The sequence below is a fragment of the Passer domesticus genome, chromosome 2 (genome assembly GCF_036417665.1).
Source record: "Passer domesticus isolate bPasDom1 chromosome 2, bPasDom1.hap1, whole genome shotgun sequence".
In the NCBI taxonomy this organism is placed as follows: domain Eukaryota; kingdom Metazoa; phylum Chordata; class Aves; order Passeriformes; family Passeridae; genus Passer; species Passer domesticus.
The window spans coordinates 63,476,594-63,490,587 of NC_087475.1; the positions used below are offsets into that span (position 1 = coordinate 63,476,594).

A 13,994-nucleotide genomic window follows, 5' to 3' on the forward strand; every position below is an offset into this window, starting at 1 on the left:
TCGTGTCTAGAGGTGTTGGTGTGTGCCACTGAGGGGAAGAGGCATTCCTGGGCAGGCTGTGTCTGGGATGTGGGCACTGCTCAGACCACAGCTTCTGCCTGGCTGCAAGGCGAGATTCCTGATGTGACACAGAGCATCTGCCCACCTGGGGGATGGAAGTGGACACAATGAGGGGACAGAGACAATGAGAACTGGAGTGAACAGGTGGAAGGAATTTCATAAGATCTGTAAGATTGAGCAAGTATGGCTGAAGCAGCACAAAATTAGGTGTTCATCCTATAATGAGGGATTTGGTTTGCTTACAATAGAACAATGTACTTCTGTTCCTTGTGTCTTTACAAAATTTTCCAATAATCAGTCCAAAGTAATTATGAAGAAAATATTTCATTCTTTTTCTTTGTTGGGGTTTTTTGTAGCATCTACTCGAACAAGAATGCAAAAGCAGAAGCTGAATGATGGAAATGATACCTCAGCCAGTGAAGAAAAGTGAGATACTTCTCAGGACCAGGGGCTGCACTGCTGGCCCTCTTAAGATTGTTTTTGTTTTACAGCCTTCATTAATAGAGTTGCTTTTTAGTTGCTTTTTATTCCAAACAGCTAGTTGAAAGCATTTGTACTTTTTAAATTGTTAAATGTTTTCCATGATACTTTGCCTTATGATGTAGCATATATACAATGTAAGCCACTGAATTTAATTTATATATTTTTTGAGGATTTTTAAAAAGTCTTGGAAAGTGTCTAAATTTCCTGTTGCAGCATTACTGATTTAAGCCAGTTCAGTCTCGTTGGATTGAATTCTTTATGTCTAAAGATGAAATGTTAGCTAGAATGATTTGAAATGCACTAATTTTGTTTCTTAGATTTGATTATTAGATTTTCATTACTTGCAAATTTTGAAAATGGTTGGCCAATTACTGCAAAGTTTTCCATCTCTGTTCATAATTAGCACATCAAATTCCCATTAAATTAAATGGGACAGCAGCTGGGGGCCTTGCAGAGAAGGGGCCTCACCTCAGGAATACAACCTGAATTCAAAGTGAACTCATTTCATAGCCTTACTACTGAAATCAACACTTGGCATTTTGTAGTTTTGCTTCCCCAGCTCCCACCCCAGTGTCATTTTTGAAGGCAGTTACACTGTCCCTCAGTTTGAATTTCATGGAGTATGAATCCCATAGAGATTCATCCCAGAATCTCACACTGCATCTTCCCAGAAGCTGAAGCTTCTTCCCAGATGCAGAGTAACTGATGTGCCCTTTCTTGTCTTGGAAAGTCTCAAGTATGAAAAGAAAAAACAAAAAAAACCCCAACAAAAACAACAACAACAACAAAAACCACCAAAAAACCCAACAAACCTAAACCATACCTGCCTGGTACACACAAGATTTCAAAATTCTAATGATGCAAAATTTTCTTGATTTCTTCAAATTTTCACCTGATTATAGCTGAGCCAAACAGCTTGAGAAACAGCTGGAAGCTGAGTGTCTCCAGCTGGGTTCCAGGTAAGAGCAGCCTGGTCTCTAAAAGCACAGGGCATCCCCTATTTGCCTTACTTTTGCATCTGCAAAAACCTGAACGTGGTGAACCCACGTTGGGAAAATCCATCTGCCTTTACTGAAAAGGCAGTTTATTGGGCAACTTGTGAATGGTTGCAACTAGCAAAAAAACCCAAACAAAACCATCTAATACTTTTTTCATATTTTGTATTTGTAAGCTACTGATTCAGATTCTGGAACTTTTCTTGCAACAAGAAAGTTTTCTTTAAAATAGCCAATTAACAAAAGCACATATTTTATTTCCAGTGGATTAAAATATAAGCAAATCAATTTCCTGCTTTAAAATTACCAGTTTTTATTAATTTTAGCTTTTGCAGCTTCTTAAATTAAGAACAGGTACAGTAAAAAAGCATGCTATTAATGACACAAACATTGTAAACCAATGTCTTCCAGGGAGCTTATTTACAGATTGTTTAGCTGATCCTAGAGTATTTAGAGTAGGAAGTTTTCTAAAGATCCAGTCTTGTGTTGATTCAAAGCTAACCCTAGAACTACTAAAAATTCTATGAGCAGCAAAAACTGTAAATTAAATTAAAAATAATATTGAGGGGTGTTTTAGACTCAGTATGGCTTCAACTTCCTTACTGAAAAATTTCCAGAACTTTCCAGAGTACCTTATGTTTATTTGCTCACTTTTTGCAGTTTTACAGACAGGATATATGTTAACATTGGGGTGCACTGACACTAAGATCTGTTACAGCAGTCCTTTGGCTAGAAGGAGGATACAGAGTCCAGTATCTAAACAGATTCTTTCTTTACTGTGACAATGTATTTTTTTTATTCAAACAGACTGAAGGCTTTCCATAAATATACAATATTATTTTATACAACTAATCAGTTTCTCGCCTTTCAAGATAAATAAAATAGCTTTTAAAGGATTTACAGTGAGTGATTTTCTTATATTGGGTGATTTCATATGGTACCTATCCAAATAAATACATATTGAAACTAAGAGCTTTTTATTAGATATGGAAATATTACTGTGTTTGACAGCACTTTTCTTAAGAGTGGGACCTTGCTGTACTAAAAATGGCATGGAATATTGAAACTGTTCCAGGAAAAAAGAAAATCTGGAATCACAGCAGAAGCTGGGCACAAAATGTGATGGCCATTTTAGGTGCTTAACACCAAGCACCAATTTCTGTAGAAAGCTGAAGCCCTGGGTCTAAGATGAGGTCAGGTAAATTGTATCCCTTAAAGGCCCATTTCTGTCCATTGGTGCTTAAGGGAACGGAATCTATCAGCCTGGCCCTGTAGCCATGTGAGGCTGGATGAGCTGACTCCCAGCCTCTTCATTTGATGTTTTATACCTTAAATTCTTCCTGCTCTGCACTGTTTCCAAATGCTGTTTGTTCTTACATGTCACAAGAGCTTGTTTCTTCTTCACTGCCTTTGGACTTGCAAGTGAAGGACTCTGTGCTGAGGCAGTGCTGGTGCAGAGGGGGTGTACTAAAGAGCAGGCTCCTCACAGGTACCAGAACAGCCACAAGGAATGTGCAAGTGCACATTTTCAGGAACAGGAGTGACTACAAGCTGAAATATTCCAAAATGTAACAAGCTTGTCATAATATGCATTTGCTTAAAAAACAATGATTGGTGTTCTGAGGCCCATTTTATTAATCACAGTTTATTCAGTCACCAGGACATTGATTTCTTTTAAAGGTGGAAATACACTTGAAGAAATTCTCCAGCTTACAAATGTGGTATCTGGTGACAGTGATTTCCTAAGAACACAAATTAGCCTTCAAGGTACCTCTGTGAAATATTAGCTGCTTTACCTTTTTTTCCCCCACATACAGTCAATTCAGTCTACAAGCGTCAAACCTTCTTCATTTTTACTGAAAAGAAAGGAAAAAAGTCCCATTCAAACTGTTTTAAATATTATGGCATTTTATTAATGGTCTATTAAACCAGGTAAGCTTATATAGAACAAAAAAATCATTTCTGTAAAATCAGGCTGTAAACTTTCTACATCATTGGGTGTTGGCCAATGAATACTGCCTCTCTGGGGCAAATAAATGCTGTGTTTTACAAGGAAAGCCCATGGAAAGTGTTCAGATCATAAAAAAAAAGCAGCAGTTTACATTGTTACCAAGCATTGCAACAGAACTCTACAGGTGGATACTAGATGACAAGGCAGTGCTGGCTTTTAGCTTCAGTAACTTAAGAGAACCTTCAAATGATCCTACCCATGTAATTTTTTTTTTCTTTTCAGACTCCTTTCTGGAAAGCAGAACATTGCTTTTTATTTAAACCCCAGACACAGTTTCTGCTTGACCAAATTTTCACTTTTTAATAAATACCTTTTTTCTGTGGTATCCTAAAACAGAACAATACTTTATTAAGTATTTAACCTGCAAGATACACAAACACAAGGTTGTTGCAGTCTATCTCACCACAGTAAAACACATCCCTAATTTCTTCTGCAGTGTCCCATGGTTGGGTTTCAAGCACATATTTACATCCATGCACTCACATTTAACCACCTAAGCCAGTAAGGGTGGTTTTTCTTTGAACACATGCAACAAAAATTAAAAAATTAAATAAATAAATGTTTCTATGAATGTAACACTATGACATCCAGGTCACAAAATACAGAATAAAAGCCAGTGCTGACACACTGGATCTTTAGACTTGCCGTCATTCAGTCCAGAGATGCTTTTTCTCAAAATTACAGGCTTTGTCAATTACTCTGAAATTGCAAGTAGGCTTTAATGTGTATGGTTAGCTGGAAATAATGAGCAGGAAGGAAGTAAATTGGAAAAAAATAACACTTTGTTCTATTAAGCCAAAAATGTCTTGTTCCAAGCAGCATGCCATTTCAGCTGCAATCTCTGTTCAACTACTTTGTTATGAACTTGAGCTAATGGAGGAGAGTGGTGTCCCTCTCCAGTGCTACCATTCCATGCAGTAGTGTCCCCAGAGAGCCAGAGGTTTCTGACCGGATGTTGAGTCAAAAAAACGCCCATCATTTCACATTTATAGTTTTTTGTTTGATTCTTCTGAGTAAAACAACAGACACGTGTGGCGAGACCTTTCATAACACACACCTTAGGAAAGCTGGAAGCCAGTACTGCCAAGCCAGCACCAAGGGTGGGGGTTCCCAGCTGGTTCCACTTCCCAGTGAGACTGGATGTGTGCCAGTGTGATGCCATTGGGGTGGGTGGGACAGGGGCTGGTGCCAGCTGCTGCCCCGAGGCTGGGATGTGGTGGTACACCCTTGTTCCCTGCACTGCTACCCTGATGGAAGTGCTGGCAGGTGAATCTGGCATCTCAAGCTTACCCAGGGATATGCAGCCTTGGCTTAATGGAATCCCTTGTGCCACACTGGTATGATCAGTGCTGGGCTGCAGCACACAGGGCTGGCAGTGAAACTGTGCCCTACGGTGACACTGTTTCACTGTCTGCAGTAACCTCTGTCTGTGTGCTGGTGTCAAGTGCTTCTCAAGCTTCTCAACACCAACTTAACAAAACTCATCTCCTCCCCCAGCAAAGCTGTGTTTTTGATGAATCTGCATTATGTATTGGAAAGGTTTTGACCACTTCTGTTTGAATACAAAATACTGACACAGCTACTAAGAACAGAATAACGCTGCTGGAGGAAGTTGCAGTCATCACTGAGGGGTTGGCAGAATGTGTTTGTTAGCAGTAGATAGTCCAGTATATTTCTAGTGAGGGGCTGAGGCAAATCTCTCAAACACAAGTAAATATTTACCACAGCATTTCCTAAAATACTTGCTCATCACCCTCTTGCTAAGTAAATTCTGCTACCTGCATGCTTCACCTTTCCAGTCACACACACAGGGCCTGGGGTGAAGGGGGTACTACTCACTACTCCTCTTCCTCTTTTTCCTCCTTTCTTCCTCAAAGAACAGGGCTGTTTGAGAAATGAGCCTCCAATACAGTAAAGAACAGCTGTTTCCACCTTAGACATGAAGATGTGATAATTTAAGGGACTTCAGTTCTTAGAAACCCCATTTGAGGATTAGAAAAGGTCATTGAAGGATGCTGTGGCACAGCAGGGACCTGCAGGAAGGTTGCATGATTACTTACGTAATTATATTAGTGTACTGAGCCTGGCCATCCAGCTTTTTGTCTTCCCCCATTTGTAAAATACTGCAAAAGGCACTTGAAGTCACTTCACTCAGTCAAAATCTGAAATTCTCAGGGTTAATTCACAGTTACCTGTTAGAAAATTCAAGTAAATGCTCCATAAGCTCCACATCTTCTGTAATGGGGCAAACCTCTCTCTGTGCATCACTGGGTGGGTTTTTCACCTTAATTCACTTCAGCCAGTAAGGAATGAAGCATCTACTCTACCTTAGCCACTGATGATCAGTGCTAGGAGAGAGGTGTGTCCAGAGGGCATCTCCTCTCTCCTGAACAGCCCTGACAGCAAAGTGGAATGGTCACCTCACAGCTCTGGCCACAGGAGAATCTGAAATGCCATATTTGGACAAGATACCTTTATCACCATTTGGAATATAGTGTCAGTTCACTCTTTAATTAATTTGAAGTTACCACTTCAAAATCACCTTTTCCTCCATTTTTCTGAAGTTGATCTGTCTGAGGAGAGATAGCAAAACAGGAATAAATAAGCCTCAAGCAGAACTTGAAGAAAGCTTGTTTGGGTTTGTAACTAGGTGGTTTTTTTAGTAGTAAAACTCAGCATGACAATTAACATCCCAGACAAACTTGGTGAGGGCTTCCATTGGGGTGCCAGGGACATGCGTGGTGTAATAGATAGGGAGATCCTTTTCATTCTGGCTAAACAATGAGACAAGTACTGGGAACTCAAAACTGTAAGACCCTGCTGAAGCACCTCAAAAATTAACTCCCAAATAAGCAACAAGTGAGACATACCCTCCTACAAACCAGAAAGCTTCTCATCCTAAAGAACTTAAGGTATTTTACCATATGTCCAGAAAAATAAGTTTGTATCTTCACTGGATTATAAAAAGAAGCCCATTATGGCATATTAACATACACTATCAACGTTTTAGCAGCAAAGAGGTCACTGTCCCATAAAATTCAAACACAGACTGCTTAAAAAAAATATTAGACTAGATAATGACAAGCTTAATTTGCTTGACTTTGGGTGGGAAAGGGTAGTTACTACATTAGATTTTTGTGTTAAATTCTGGCTGTTGGCAATGAACAGTCACCACACACCTACACTGTAGCCATCCTTACAACAAAGCCTGCATGTTAGTGGACTTCTGCACACTCCCTAAGCTGATGGACACCGAGACTGTCCTTCCAAACCATTGCACATTCTGACCACAGAGGAGTTCTCCAAAGGAAAGGTATTTCCAGAAGGGAAGAGGACGTGCTCTTCAGCTTGGTAGTAGTCAGACCTCAGTTTCGGAATGCTCCCACTCTGCTGGCTTTGCTAATGAAGTTTTTCAGGAGGTCATGGTCCATGTCTGCAAAGCCTTGAGTTTGTGTAACAACAGTCAAATGGTTTATGCAAAATCTGAAGCAAAATTCTTCCAAGTCCTAGGAACAAATTTGAGTAATTTGTAATATGAATGACTGATAAAATTATTAACATTATTACTTTGTTTCAAATCTGTCATTTAATTAGCAGAGAATATACCAGATTGTTCCCATTATCAATCCCTTTTCCAGTCCTTTTGATGAGATCACAAATGATAGGATGAAGTTTTTTCATACAAACTATTCAATAAACCCACTTTGAGAAAACAGGAGTAGCCACCTAAATCAACTCTAGAACTCCATCACATTTACCAGAATTTACTACACCTTCATTAGAAAAGTTACCAACAGATGAAACTATCAGATTGCCCCAAACAGTACTAGAGCATCATGAACTCATTTCTTGTCCTCTCTGCACTGCATTCAGTAGTGGTCCTGTGAAAAACAGCAGATCTGCTAGTCATGCTGGAAATAAAAGCAAAACATGCTGAAAAAGGGGATGATGCTTGCTGAACACAAACTGCATGTTAGGATGCATGTGTCTTTCATGGTAAACCTAGGAATTTAATCCTGCTGTCTAACGGGAGTCCCATGTAGCACAAAAGGTTCTGTCTTGTCCTGGTCTCACCGTAAGAGGTTGCTCAGCTGTTCAGCACAAGATGGCTACAAGCTATCAAGCCAAACAACCAGGACTGCACACAGCAAATTCTTCCCACTCAAACTCCCCACAACAGTGGCAATCCTTCTCTCCATGCACTGCCTCAGTCTGCTTTAGTTGGCTGCTATGCAACAACTTGCTGTGAAGAAAAATTAATTACCTTCTGCAGCCAGAGCTGGAGCCAGCAGCAAGGCAGTCAGAAGTGATCCATAAACTATAAAACTCTTCAAGTGCTACAGCAAATTTGATTCTATGTTAACTACACAAACATTGCAGCCTAGGATTAATAGTAGAAAGATACTCATCAGACTACCTGTGCATTTCCTTTTGAAAACTTGTCCTTAGATTCTGTGTTTCAAGACGTAACTAAAGCATCAACTGAAGCATAAAATATCCTTAAAGAAATATGGTATAGCAAGTATCTCTCATCAACAACTATTGTGAAAGTAGAAAAGGAATGAGAATAGAAGAAGCAAAAAACCAGAGGAAATAAAAAATGTAGACAATCAAAGACAGTGGCACCTTAAGTTCCAGCAGACTTCTGAAATGGTAGTGTTAGAACCTGAGCTGCTTTACAGTCAATGTGTGAATTTTTATGCTAGTTAAAACTATCAGCAGCTAATTTTTCTGATGCCGGTATGAATAGGACCATAGATTATAGAGAATCCTGGCCACTGATTTTGCAGTTTCAAGAAATACTGTCTTTTTTATTCTGTTTTATAGCAGATGATTAGTCTAAACTTCGCTACAGTGTGTACGAGAAATAGGTTTTTAAATAAGTTATAGCAGAAACTCTTTGTATTTTCTGAGGATAGGAAAAAATATTTTTGTACATCTTAAATCCTAAGAGATGTGTACAGTAGTCAAGTTAGCCTTCATTTAATTTGCAATGTGAATGGCATGTCACGTACCACTATAATCTTTCCCTTGCGTTCACATTTAATGAAAAAAAAAAGGAATTATATCTTTTCAAACTTCCAAAATATGAGGCCTCTTTCATAATCCTTCCTTTGGCAGTTTTCTACTGAAGTCCTGACACACTGCACATGGTTCTCAAACCAGGAGTTACTATAGTAATGTAGTACACTAGAAGATCCTGGTTTATTCCACAATTCCTTAGACAGAGGTTATCCCCATTCCTTTGATAAAGAAATCTTTGCTGCACTTCCACACCTTTCTGAGCTGTGGGTGCAGGAAGGAGGGCAACAATCCACTCCTGAGTTTGGCACATGCTGCAGCCAGGGCAAGTGAACCAATTCATCATCTGACAATTGTGTTAAACTGTGTTACAGATTTTGAAAGAACAAAACACTGAATCATAGAAGGAAGAGGAGGATAACAGGTATTTAGTTATCCAGCCAATCCCTTTTATTGTGTCTCAGGCCTTATGAACTCTGGTACTTTGTTCAGGCTAGTTTTACTACTTCACAACACACCTAAACATATCTTTAACTCCTTCACCTGGTACCCACCAACCAAAAATACTTCTGCTTTGAAGATGTTCAAACATTTTGGAAAGCTTGTAAGAGGAGAAACTAAAGAATAAAATTTTAATGAAAAATCTGCTGTTAAGAGCATGAAACCATTGGGTCATGCCTTCATGTAGAGTTTTCCCTGCTATGCTGGGCTTGTAGCAGCACAGCACACTGAGAGCACAAGTCGTTTTTTGACCCAGCCATCCATGCCCCGTTTAGATACCTGGGTTACAAATGCCTTGTAACTAGCAGCTGGCACTCTTACTATCTACTGATTGCTTGTTATCCTCTCTTTCATGCACAGAACTCTCTGACTTCCAGTCTCCTCTTTGCAACTCCTACACAAATTCATCTCCGGTAGTTTGCTGTCTCCATACTGCATGGACTACTGCAATATTTTTAATTCAGTGTTTCAGTTTCTTCTACTTGCCTCCCATAACTGAAAGGCATTTATAACCATGTCCCCTACATCTGAAATACATAAGCAGACTTTCTGAATAATAAAACCCACCACACAGTTATTTCCACAATCATCACAGCACTAGGAAGATGAGAAAAGAAAAATATCTTTGAAAGTATTTCTTTACCAAAAAAGCACGGATAACTGGTTGAGTGCTAGTGACTCATTCCAGAACCATGGGCAGACCAGATGACAGGATATGGGGGGAGTATTAACAATAGGTAATTTGTTATATGTCAGCATATTTCATTGTAAACAGTATTGCAAAAGTGGATTTTTAAAATAAAAACACAAGTATAAATATGAAGGGACTTTACAGGCAACTCCTCCCACTGCCTGTAAAAGTCAGCACCAGAGTGATTGTATCAGACAGCAGCAGACAAAATGATCAGGTGGAGAACTCAGGAAGTGAAAGGGCAAAATCCAAAGGCAGAGGTGTAAATGGCAGTGAGAAATCTGCATGCCAAGCTCTGCAGTGCCACATGACGAGGAAGGAAGAAGATTAAAAACCCTGACTCACAGGGGCAAGCCAAAAGGGCAGGAAGAAAACACTAAACTGGGAGTTTTAAAATTTTTATTTAACAGCTTAAAAAGGGGAAAAGAAACATTTGTTAAGCCAGAAAGGGAAATTACAGTAATCATGCCTCATCAATTAAATACAGTCATGTTTACATTAGGCAGCTTCATTTCTCAGAAAACAGCTGCTTACCTGAAGAGAAGTTCTTACCTGAGCTTCGTACTTGACAGCAGCAGAAAGGAGAGCAATGGCATTCTCTTCACAAATGCCTTGTTTGATCGTTTGCTGGCAAAGCTTTTTCAGTCTGTTTTCTCTATACAGCGTTGCCAAATCTAGCAGCCCTGTGAAAATTTATACAGCTTCAACTATTCTGGTGCAAAATATATTAGTGGCTTTTCAAATTAATCAATTGCCCTTTTGTTTTAGGCTGAATTAATCAATAACTTGCTCTGGCTTTTTTTCCCCTAGATGATGTCTGCATTTTTTAAGGTCCCCTACAGAACCATCAAAAAAAGAACCATTTTATTACTATGCAAGTGTTCTGTTCTCTTGTTCTCATTCTGGACATGAATTACTGACTTACAGCCTCTCAAATTCATACAGGGAAGAGCTCCCTTTTCATTCAGGATCAAAAATCAGTACAGCTACTCAAACAAGTAAACTTTCAGGATGGCATTAGTGCCTTTCTAAATAAAAGAAAGTTCTTAGTAATAGCAACAATGAGTTCTTTCTGAAAACTTTTCACCTTTGATCTCATTGCATGTCCACCACTCATTCTCCTTGGGCATGTTTCCTGCTACTGCATCCTTTCTTCCTGACACCTGCCAAATTGAAGATTTATTTGCTAATGAAACTAAAACCAACAAGCCCTGCTTTCCTTACTCTGTAATGACACCTAGATTGAACTTTTCAAAAACAATAATCTGGAGTAATTTCCATTTATGGCAAATACCTATTGCATCTTCAGGAGGGAGCCTAATGTTGTCTGTATACAGATATTCCAGGAAGGCTCGGTAAACAGGATAAGAAAATTCACTCATTTCTATAATTTCATCATCATTATTGAGTACGGAGCGAAAATGTTCACACCTACAAAACATGAATAAAGATTGTACACTGCAAAGAGTTAAGCTTGAAAGATGAGCTGCAGCAAGAAGTTGGTAAAAAAAATAAGTCAGTCCTACAGACTAAATCCAAAAGCAGCACCTCTAGCTACATGATTTCTTGCTTTGAACATGTTCATTTCTTTAAGCCTTATAAGCCTGATATATATAATTCAGAATTTTATTCCTGTTGTTAATATTTTATGGCAGAATCCATTTTTACTTACAATATCTACAAGGATTATCCATCTGGTTTTGATGCCATTTTTTAAAATACATTATACATTAACAATCAATTTTATTACCTGTCTCATAGCACATAAAGTTTACCATTAACTTAGACATTTCTGAGATTTGACCCTGATTTCTCCAGCATTTCTTAATGAAGAAGGAAATTATTAATGATTTTAGATATCATTTTTTCCAGTGTCAGAGTCCATACACAATTTAGCAATAATCATTACATTCAAAGACTAAATTACTGAAAGTGAAGACACTCTCACTCAGATCTTTCATCTTATTTTCCTTACAAGTCTGAATACTTTTGTGACAGATACAAACAAGGACAAAGCACTGCCTTTGGTAGCTGCAATCTGCAACTTCCAGTTCACAGTAATTTACAATTCACTGTAACTTACTGTTCCCTAAAAAGCATCCTAACATGCACATTGTTTTCAAATTTTTTTGTTGATAAAAATGAACATCTCCACTTCTGATAACTTTTCCTACAAAAACCACAATTTAATCATACTTCTTTGTACTATGCTAATTTGTAACTGTCCCACATCTGAATTTTCTGTTCTTTTACTCAAACTTTCCTGTAAAAAGTAAGATGGTTTCCTTTTAATGTCTCTGAGACAAAACTACAACTTAAATACAGTATCACTTAAATACAAATGAAAAAGAATTATTTAACTAATGACTTAATTTCTTCACATTTTTACTTGTTAATGAAAGAATTTTTTACCTTAGTATTTTGGGGCTTTTAATAGGATAATGGAACGTCTTGTCAAATTCATAAAGAAATAAAAGTCATTATTTAACTTCTGCCACATCTTTTACCACATTCTAGCACTGGGAGAGGCAGACAAAACCTCATTGTTTTGCATCCCAGAGCCCCACGTTAAGCAGTGGTGACAACGTTATCCATGCAGCATGGATCAGACCTTGGGAATGGCCTGTGCCCCAATGGCACCACACAAAAGTCAGAGACAAGGTGGTACACACTGATCCCTGAAAAACTAAGGAAATGAAAATAAAAACTGGTTAGCACACATCCTCCAGTCTGCAAAGTGTCTTGGAGTGACTGATCCCTTGGAGTGTCTCTCCCTGTCACTGTCCCAAGCAGAGCCAGCACAGACAGCAGCCCTGGCAGGCTGATGCAGAGCTGCTAAATCCCACCCCACACTGGGATGTCTGCTCCTGCAGGCAGCACTGGCCTTGGGCTGCTCCCAGGAGCTGGGTGTTCCTGACATTCCTCCAGCCAGCCACTAACCACCAACAATGGGATCCACTTCAAGAAGAGGAATGGAACAAGATGGAAAGAAGTCCTCATGAGCAGTAAAGAAATGACTAAACAATAAAAAGGAACTTTTAGCAGCACTGCTTTCATGACAGTGCTCCAGGCCAAATGTTGCAAAACATTTTTACACACTTTGATCCAGCTGCACCATGACAGTAAAGAAAATATTAATTTTACAGACTGTGCCTGATTTACAGAATTTTGGTAACACCATATATGTAAATCCATTTTAGAATTAGACATTTCCTTCACAGAATGCCATATAATCTGAGAAAAATAGAGCAAGAAAAAGCTACATGTAGTCTGATTATCAGGAAAACAAACCTCAGGAACATTTTGGGCATACACAAGATTTGGTGTGGTATTTGATGGAGAACACATGGCATTCCAAATGAAGAGGGTGGACTACAGGCATGAATGTAATGAATAAGCAATGGAACCAGTAATGGGAAGACAAATGTAATACAGGTAATCAGAGTAGTAAGAGGAGAGTAGAAAAAAAAAACCAACAAAACAAGGACAGACAAGAATTAACAGGGAATTTTAATTTCATAAGAAGTATACAAAAAAAATCACTAACAGGACTCAGGAGCAAAAGCAGGAAGATGAAAGTGGTGATAAGCTGAGGTAGACAAGCATTTTGAGGAAAAAGAATAGCAAAGAAAAAAATATTATAACAATGAGGAGGATGAAGCAGAAGCAGTTGGCAAGGCAGAAGTGATCTAAAGCAGTGTCTCTAGAATATCACAGGAGAAACCACACTAGCAGTAACAAATTAATTTCTCTGCATGATAATAACAAAGAAATCATTCTGTAGATCTGCTTATGTAAAATCTCACCATAAAGTGGTCTTAACTTGCAAAAAGTTGTAAAAACAGAAAAAAAAGCCAGCTTAAAAGTCAAACTCACTGATAAGAATGTTTACAACATGCATAACAAGAAATCTGTCATAAAAGGGGAAAAAAAGATCATCTGGATAGCACCTACAGAAGCTGCCAAAACAACTGAAGGATCCTGTGGAAGGAAAGAGTGCCAAGAATAAACATAACCCCCTTAAATCATTCTGGTGGAAGAAGCCAAGCACATAAAGAAGGAAAAACCTGATGTTAACTTCTGAGAAGACAGCAGAAGGAAGTGAGCCTTTTCCTTGGCAGCAAAAGGTTATTGGAAATCAAGGTTGAGGCCATTTAGGAGCACAAAGGAGGATAAATGTCAGATGGAGGGAAGTGTAGGCAGGTAGTAGAGCAACATGTTTGATAATTGC

At 38.7% G+C, this 13,994-nt stretch overlaps 2 protein-coding genes across 7 annotated transcripts in view; one reads left to right on the forward strand and one right to left on the reverse strand.

Moving 5' to 3' along the window:
* The window catches only part of RB1 (RB transcriptional corepressor 1), a 71,455-nt gene extending 69,021 nt beyond the window's left edge, over positions 1-2,434 (forward strand). Inside the window, exon 27 of the mRNA XM_064408779.1 lies at positions 417-2,434. Within this exon, the coding sequence (XP_064264849.1) occupies positions 417-490 (74 nt within the window). The 3' untranslated portion in view covers positions 491-2,434. The remainder of the gene's footprint in view (positions 1-416) is intronic.
* RCBTB2 (RCC1 and BTB domain containing protein 2) overlaps positions 932-13,994 on the reverse strand; it is a 35,272-nt gene continuing 22,209 nt past the window's right edge. For 5 of the 6 annotated variants that reach the window (XM_064408784.1, XM_064408781.1, XM_064408785.1 and 2 more), the window contains 3 exons: positions 11,058-11,221; positions 10,316-10,446; positions 932-7,055 (listed from right to left, as the gene is read on the reverse strand). In XM_064408784.1, the coding sequence (XP_064264854.1) occupies positions 6,915-7,055; positions 10,316-10,446; positions 11,058-11,221 (436 nt within the window). In that variant the 3' untranslated portion in view covers positions 932-6,914. The remainder of the gene's footprint in view (positions 7,056-10,315; positions 10,447-11,057; positions 11,222-13,994) is intronic. The other variant, XM_064408783.1, reaches the window with a different exon arrangement.